The following is an 8,740-nucleotide window of genomic DNA, read 5'->3' on the forward strand; positions in this document are numbered from 1 at the left end:
AAATATTTGCACTGTAAAAATGATAAACAAAAGAAATAGTATTTTTCAGTTCACCTCATACAAGTACTGTAGTGCAATCTCTTTATCATGAAAGTTGAACTTACAAATGTAGAATTATGTACAAAAAATAACTGCATTCAAAAATAAAACAATGTAAAACTTTAGAACCTACAAGTCCACTCAGTCCTACTTCTTGTTCAGCCAATCGCTAAGACAAACAAGTTTGTTTACATTTATGGGAGATAATGCTGCCCAATTTTTATTTACAATGTCACCAGAAAGTGAGAAGAGGCATTCCCATAAGACTTTCTAGCCAGCCTTGCCATGCCAGATATGTTAAACATTCATATGTCCCTTCATGCTTCGGCCACCATTCCAGAGGACATGCTTCCATGCTGATGACGCTCGTTAAAAAAAAAATGCTTAAATTAAATTTGACTGAACTCCTTGGGGGAGAATTGTATGTCTCCTGCTCTGTTTCACCTGCATTCTGCAATTTATTTCATGTTATAGTAGTCTCAGATGATGACCCAGCACATTTTGGTCATTTTAAGAACACTGTTGCTGCAGATTTGACAAAACGCAAAAAAGGTACCAATGTGAGATTTTTAAAGATAGTACAGCCCTCGACCCAAGGTTTAAGAATCTGAAGTGCCTTCCAAAATCTGAGAGATATGAGGTGTGGAGCATGCTTTCAGCAGTCTTAAAAGAACAACACTCCAATGCAGATAATACAGAACCACTGAAAAAGGAAATCAGCCTTCTGCTGGTGGCATCTGACTGCCAGTGGGCCATGGAGCTGGGCCCATGCTCAGAACGGGCCCCGTCCTGCTCTGCTTGCACTGTGATCTGAGACCCCGCCAGCCCACTGGCTCCCCCGCCCACCACTTGCTCCTCTCTGCCTGCCTGCCGGCTGGCAGAGGGCTCCTCTCCACCTCCTGGCCCCACCCACCGGCTTCTCTCTGCCTCCTGGTGGGATCCCAGGGCACCTCCGGCTTCAGGCAGTCTTTGCTTCCCACCACCTGTGGGGCCCCACCTGTCTCTCTGGAGCTGAGCCGCCTGGGACTGGTGCAGAAGCCTGGCCAGTCTCAGTCAGTGGCAGAGACAGTGTTGGGGGCTTGGCTGGGCCCCTCCAGGCAAGTGGATCCTGAGGGAGCCTGCCTGGGGCAGGCCCTAGCTTGGCTGATCATGCCACTTCCAAGGGGCCGGAGGGATTCCCCGTCCCTGGACCACCCCGACTGCACTGGTGGCGCAGCCCGGAAAACACAGTCGCCTCCCAGCAGGACCAGTGATTGCAGCTGGGCGTGGGTCTGTGGAGGGCCTGGGTGGGAGTGCTGGGCTGTGAAGATCTCTGTGTGTTGGGGCACTAGGGAATGGGGGTTCTGGGTGGGATGCTAGGGAGTTGTGGTGGGGCTGTGGGCAGGGGGGTGGTGGGCAGGGGTGGTGGTGTGCAGGGTGCTATGCATTTGTGGCAGGGTCTGGGGGACACTGGGCATAGCAAATCCGGGAGGGCTCTGACTATAGGGAATCGGGGGGGTGTTCTGGTGTTGGGTAGGGGGGATGTGTGGTACAGCATGGACCCAGCCCTGAGGAGAAGGAGCACGCTGGCAGCACAAGGCTGGGTGGGCCATTGTGCATCTGGTAACTGCCGGTTTGTAAATAGTGCCCTCACATTGGGCTGGGCAGAGCAGGGCCACCCCTGCCATGCCATGACCCTAGCAGGCCCGACCCCCCCGCACCATGCTCCATTGCCCCCATGGGGGCCCACAAAAAGTTAATCCAGCCCTGCTCAGATGATGAAAATAAACATGCATCAGTCCGCACTGCTTTGGACTGTTATCGAGCAGAACCTGTCATCAGCATGGACGCATGGCCTCTGGAATGGTGGATGAAGCATGAAGGGACATACGAATCTTTAGCGCATCTGGCATGTAAATATCTTGCGACGCCGGCTGCAGTAGTGCGAACGCCTCTTCTCATTTTCAGGTAACATTGTGGACAAGAAGCAGACAGTATTATCTCCTGCAAATGTAAACAGACTTGTTTGTCTGAGCGATTGGCTGAAGAAGAAGTAGGATTGAGTTTTACATTGTTGTAGGCTCTAAAGTTTTACATTGTTTTATTTTTGAATGCAGTAATTTTTTGTGCAAATTCTACACTTGTAAGTTCAACTTCCATGATAAAAAGATTGCACTACAGTATTTGTATTAAGTGAATTGAAAAATACTGTTTCTTTTGGCTTTACAGTACAAATGTTTATAATAAAAAATAAATATAAAGAGAACACTGCTCACTTTATATTCTGTGTTGTAATTGAAATCAATATATTTGAAAATGTGGAAAACATCCAAAAATTTATATAAATGGTATTTTATTATTAACAGCGTGATTAATTTTTTTAAGAGCTTGACAGCCCTCATATTAACCCTTGATAATCAATTAGGGGAAACTGAAATACAGGGAGGGGAAGTGAGATACTCAAGGCATGTTAAGGAGGACTTGTGGCACCTTAGAGACTAACAAATTTATCTGAACATAAGCGATGAAGTGAGCTGTACCTTACGAAAGCTTATGCTCAAATAAATTTGTTAGTCTTTAAGGTGCCACAAGTCCTCCTTTTCCTTTTGTGGATACAGACTAACACGGCTGCTACTCTGAAACCTGTCAAGGCATGTTGGTAGCAGAGCTGGGAATAGAACATGAGTCCTAATTCCCACTCCTGAGCTTTAACCATTAGTCCATGTTTCCCTCTGTAATTAACCCAAGTTATCCAATATGGGCTAAAGATTTAATTCCTCACATTCAACATGTGCATCTTCCTTCCTCTAATTCTTCCCCAGTTCTTCTGTCCTTCTGGAACTGGGCCTGGGTTGGGCGGGAGACCAGGACTCCTGGGTTCTACCCTCGGGGATGGGAGGGGGAAGGGTGTAGGATGCTATGCCCAGCCCGGGGGAAGGCTGTGGGGACCAGGACTCCTGGGTTCTATCCCCAGGGATGGGACAGGGGAAGGAGGACTCTGGGCTCCATGCCCAGCCCGGGGAAAGGCCGAGGGGACCAGGACTCCTGGGTTCTATCTCCAGGGATGGGAGGGGGGAAGGAGGACTTTGGGCTCCATGCCCAGCCTGGGGGAAGGCCGAGGGGACCAGGACTCCTGGGTTCTATCTCCAGGGTTGGGAGGGGGGAAGGAGGACTTTGGGCTCCATGCCCAGCCCGGGGAAAGGCCGAGGGGACCAGGACTCCTGGGTTCTATCTCCAGGGATGGGAGGGGGGAAGGAGGACTTTGGGCTCCATGCCCAGCCTGGGGGAAGGCCGAGGGGACCAGGACTCCTGGGTTCTATCTCCAGGGTTGGGAGGGGGGAAGGAGGACTTTGGGCTCCATGCCCAGCCCGGGGGAAGGCCGAGGGGACCAGGACTCCTGGGTTCTACCCCTTCTCTCTCCCAGGGGTACCCTACCGAGAGTCCCCGCCCCGAGCAGACAGGCCTCGCCCCCTGTACCGCCACCTAGCGGCCAAGCGAGGAGGTCTCGGCGCAAGGACTGAGCTGGAGCCGGCCCTTTCCGGTTCCGGGCCCGGTCCGGAAGCCGCCGCGATGATCGGGGATCTGCTGCTTTGCGGGTACCGGGCCGGGGCCGGGGCCGGGGCCGGGGGGAGCGGGCGGGAGTCCCCGGAGAACGCCCGGCTCCCCGGCCGCTCGCACCCGCCCTAACCCGCTCTCTGTCTCTCCCCTTAGGACGCTGCTGATGAACGCCGGCGCCGTGTTAAACTTCAGGCTGTGAGTGGGGCGGGGGCGGGCCTCGGCCTCCGATCGGGCCCTCCCGCAACCAGCCGCTGAACGGGCCGCCGCTGGGTCCTCCCGGCCCCCGCCCCGGGTGCCCGCGGCTGCCCCGCTCGCCGGGCCCGTGCTGCCCTCCTCCGCCCCGGGTGCTCGCCGCTGCCCCGCTCGCCGGGCCGGTGCTGCCCTCCTCCGCCCCGGGTGCTCGCCGCTGCCCCGCTCGCCGGGCCGGTGCTGCCCTCCTCCGCCCCGGATGCCCGCGGCTGCCCCGACTGCAGGGGGGAAGTCGTGCTCCCACTGCCTTGTGGCACCTTCAGCACCAGCCAGGGTCTCCACCCTCCCAGTCACTCCTGGCAGGCTGCTGTCCCCCAGGGCTCTGGTGGTTCGCACCACCTTCAAACTCTTGTTAGGTTAATTGTCTGGTCCCAAATCCTATGGACTCCCGCCTAGGGCTGGTACTGGTAATGCATGTCTGCTCCGAGCAATGTGGAAATAACTCCTGTGTCCCTGCAGGAAGAAGAAAGATGCTCAGGGCTTCGGTGAAGAGTCTAGGGAGCCAACTACGGGTAATAGGCTCAATGAGTGAACACTTCATCTGGGACTCTTAAGGCATGGCTACACTTGCAGATGTAGAGCACTTTGAGTTAAACCAGCCTTCGGAGAGCGCAGTAGGGAAAGCGCTGCAGTCTGTCCACACTGACTGCTTCAAGCGCACTGGCGTGGCCACATTTGTGGCACATGCAGCGGCATTGGGAGCGGTGCATTATGGGCAGCTATCCCAGCATGCAAGTGACTGCAACGTGCTTTTCAAATGGGGGGGGAGTGGAGTGTGACAGGAAGTGTGTTGTGTGTATATGGGTGGAGAGAGAGTGGGTTCTTGGGGGGCTGAGAGCATGTCAGCATTCTGTCTTGTAAGTTCAGACAGCAGCAGACCTCCCCCCCGGCCCGCCGCGCTCTCTCTCACACACAGCATTCCACACTAATGGTTGCTTTGTCTCGGAGCAGATAAGCAGCTGGCTTTCAGAAACCGAGCTTTCAAAGGGCATGTCCGCATTCCTACAGTGATTCAAAAACAATGACAAGAGTGGCCACTTGAATTAAGGGGATTATGGGGCGTTTCCGGAGGCTGATCAGAGCGCAGTAATGCAACACCTCATCCACACTGGCGCTGCGGGGGTGCAGCAAACATTATTCCACTCGCGAGGTGAAGTACCAGCAGCGCTGTAGCCACCGAGTCAGAGCGCTCTACGTGCCTTGCCAGTGTGGATGGGTAGTGAGCTAGTGCGCCTGGGGCTCCTTTATTGCACTGTACCTCGCAAGTGTAGCCAAGCCCTTCGTGTGTGTAGTTTCCCTCAGTGTGGGCACTACAAAGATGGCTGTGAATGCAGCACTTTGTTCATACAGGTGGCTTCCCTCTGATTAATCAAATCTACATGGGAAACCTCTAAGACAAAAGTGCTTAACATGAACCCATTTCTGAGACACCCAAATATGAGTTCACTGATCCATCTATAGCTAGTGACTGGCTCACCAATCTCTGCTTACAACTTGACTGAACAACATTTCCATAGGGGCTTTGCAGGCACTGCTCTTCCTCTCAGAACTGTGACTTGGAGAAGGAGTCCTAAGATTTACAGTGTACTTTCCCTCCTGCATTTTTGGATACTGGCGTCTATGCTGCAGAAGAACTCAGTGCCTTTATATGTTGATTTCCTCATTAATGTTTGTGCCTTTAAGTTGCCCCTATGGTTTTATCCTCATTATGATGAATGATTGAGGTGGGAGGACCACATACTATAACATGTGGCCATGATAGCTGTCCTTTTCCTTTTTTGGAATGGGACATGACCTATCTTCTGCTTTCTTTTCCTTGTTTTCTAGACCTTTGTGGGTGTTCGTGACAGACTGAACTAGGTGGTGGCCATCCCCTCCCAAATCTCCATTTCTCGTTTGTTTTGTCCTTTGTAACATTCAGTTTTTATTTTGAATTAACAGTCGATGACATGTTTCAGTTAATATTGAAAATGTGAAGTGTAAATGTGTGTGTCTGTATTTGCTGTATATGATAAAGGGTGGTTTTATTTGATTTTGATTTGACAATTTGACAACTTTGATTTTCTAGGTGACAATATCAGGGAGTTCTTGTTGAGTCTCAGGTACTTTCGAATCTTCATTGCCTTGTGGAACATCTTCATGATGTTTTGCATGATTGTGTAAGTAGAACCAGATAGGATTTCATTGCTATAATTTTTTTCTTAAGTTAGACATCTTGGTTTTGTTTCTAACTCCTGTTCTTCTGATCCTGCTGTCTTCCTTTGTTTTGGGCTGCTGTTGAGCCTCATTTGTTTCAATTTTGATTTGCAAGGAGATGTTCACTGACCTTGTCACTTAATGATAATGAAACTCGTAATGCATGATGAATTTAGTTTCTCTGTTCATCAATAAGAGATTCAACCTTGAATCTAGTGCTTCTTACCATGTGTTGCTTAAACATGTCAGTTATGTTGGAAGACCAGGGCAAATGACGTTAGTGGTGTCTTGGATGTAAAAAAACCAAACTCTCACACAGAAAAACCAATCCCTTGGGCTAGGCCAGCTTCACGGCCTTGCAAATGCCTTCATGCTGCCTCTCAAAACCCTGGATTTGAGCCTCATGCTCAGTCTCAATGGACAGGCTGGCAAAATATCTGCTAGCTTTTCACATGTGTAGATATATGGTCCAATGAGTGGGAAAGCAGAATTGATGCAGATATGTATTAATGTCTCTTCTGGCAGTAGTGACATTTAATTGGATGACTAGTATACAATTATACCCAATTCTCAACTACTTTTGTGTTTTCTGTTATATCTGCTAGGTTATTTGGATCTTGAAAGTCATCCAGAAACCTGTTCGGAGAGCAGTCTTTATCTGGTAACTTGGAGGAGGCTTTTGGCTGGAAACATGACCTTTCCATAAAGTAAAAGACTGCAATGTTTTCAAAATATGAACAAAGAATTTTGGTCTGTTCTTTTATACAAGGGTCTAAATATTAAAGAGATAGGACACATTCATATTCTTGGGCAGATTATAAGATGGTGTGATTATTATGTAAATGAAAGTAGCTTCTTGTTAAATGGTGGGGAGCACTTTCATGGTTGGTAGACACACAAACTGACCCTCCTGGAGCATATTTACCAAAAGTGTGGGCTGACTCTTGGGACTTTTTTCATATCTTTTTTTCAACAGACCCCAATAAATATTGGACTAACAGCAAACACGTTGACCCATGTGTATACCCTCCTCTAGCTTGCCTCTATGGGAGTGTCAGCTTTTAGGCCTACCAACCTTGATGCTCAAAGCAAAATTGTTCAACTTTTCTAGCATATATAAATAACTTCTAAATGATGATGCTGGCCCAGCAACATGATGCTTGGTGAACTGTAGAACTAACAACAACATCTGATGGTCACAAGAATCTCTGTTTTCAGTCACTCCTTGCTCTTAGTCTGTTATGGCATAGCACAGGCTATTTGAGGAGCCACTGCTCTATTGTCTGAGACCAATTTTGCCGTTTGTAAGGCATTTTTATAAAGTTAAGCAAAACAGTGTTATATTCCTGTAATTTTAATGATTGTCAGTTTTGTATCTGACTATAGAGAGCTGCGTAGCACTCGAAATATCTGGATGTCATGGGCTGCGCAATAAAGAAATAACTTATGGGAGGAGGAGAAGAATGTTGTTCACTATATCAAAGATTGTATTTGCCTGCAAACTGCCCTAGAGAATCTACTTACTGAGACAGGTAGATTTTGTGGATATGGAGTTAGCAGAGTAGAGGCCACCAGAATTAAGCCTTTCTCAAGTTGGTTATAAATGTCCTTGAAGTTGAAATAACTGAGAATGAGCATACAGACACTGCTACTTATACAATTAAATTCCAGTAAAGAGGGTCCAGAATCTCAGGAACAAGCTCCAAAGAACTTGTAGGTTAAAAAAATACACATTCATCATCAAAAGAAGTAACAGGTCTTGAGATCTTAAACTAACTTCCAAGTATTATGAGAATATACACATCAGAACAGGCTGAAAAGAAAATTTTAAGAATAATTAATTCTTCAGTCTTTTTTTCTTTCTCTTCAGGCTTTCCAAGTTAGGCGGTAAAACAGTGTTTAAGTAAACATTTAATTTAGGCCTAAGGGAGTGATTGTACGTCAGCATATTTTTGTACTTGCTGTTAGTGCACTGTCTTCTTAATAGCAGTGACAATAGTCACGTTTCTTTCATGCAAAAGTGCTAAATGTAATTAAGGTTTTTATAGCTTCTGTAATTTAAATATCAATTAAATGATCTGTTTTTATCAGTTGATATGTAATATGCCATATGCATGTTCTAGATTCATAGCACACATCTAAGATAGTTACCAAATTTAGTGTAATCAGACTTCTTAAATCAGTGTTGGTGATTGTGTATGTGTAAATTGTTTATCTTCCAAACCAGTACTGGAGGTTTCAATAAAAATGGCTCAGATTATACATCCCTGTTGAGCTCTGGTGGATAATATGTAAATGGATTTGAAGAGAGTAGTTTTGTTTTTAGAGGGTTAAAGCTGCTTGGTACTCTGTTAGTTCCTAGTAGAGTCAACTAGCAAGAGCCAGGTTTCAGAGTAGCAGCTGTGTTAGTCTGTATCCGCAAAAAGAAAAGGAGGACTTGTGGCATCTTAGAGACTAACCAATTTATTTGAGCATAAGCTTTTGTGAGCTACAGCTCACTTCATTGGAAGCTTACGAAAGTTTATGCTCAAATAAATTGGTTAGTCTCTAAGGTGCCACAAGTCCTCCTTTTCTTTTAGCAAGAGTCAGTTTCATTGTAGAACTGCTGAGAAGGTCTAAGAGTTAATTGGTTTGTCCTGTAATTGTGACTTCTTTTTTTTTTTTTTCTCCAGCATTTTTTATTTTTATTTATTAATTGAAATTGGCCTCCCTTGGTAAG

At 47.4% G+C, this 8,740-nt stretch overlaps 1 protein-coding gene across 1 annotated transcript; it reads left to right on the forward strand.

Annotated features, from left to right (window-relative positions):
- The first annotated feature begins 3,510 nt into the window (after positions 1 to 3,510).
- Positions 3,511 to 8,283, forward strand: SMIM7 (small integral membrane protein 7). The gene is made up of 5 exons (XM_074939875.1): positions 3,511 to 3,614; positions 3,730 to 3,771; positions 4,285 to 4,337; positions 5,894 to 5,984; positions 6,627 to 8,283. Exons 1-5 carry the CDS (start codon positions 3,589 to 3,591, stop codon positions 6,640 to 6,642), a joined length of 228 nt encoding a protein of 75 aa, XP_074795976.1. The 5' UTR covers positions 3,511 to 3,588; the 3' UTR covers positions 6,643 to 8,283.
- Positions 8,284 to 8,740: the final 457 nt, after the last annotated feature.

Source organism: Natator depressus, chromosome 25 (genome assembly GCF_965152275.1).
Source record: "Natator depressus isolate rNatDep1 chromosome 25, rNatDep2.hap1, whole genome shotgun sequence".
NCBI classification, from domain to species: domain Eukaryota; kingdom Metazoa; phylum Chordata; order Testudines; family Cheloniidae; genus Natator; species Natator depressus.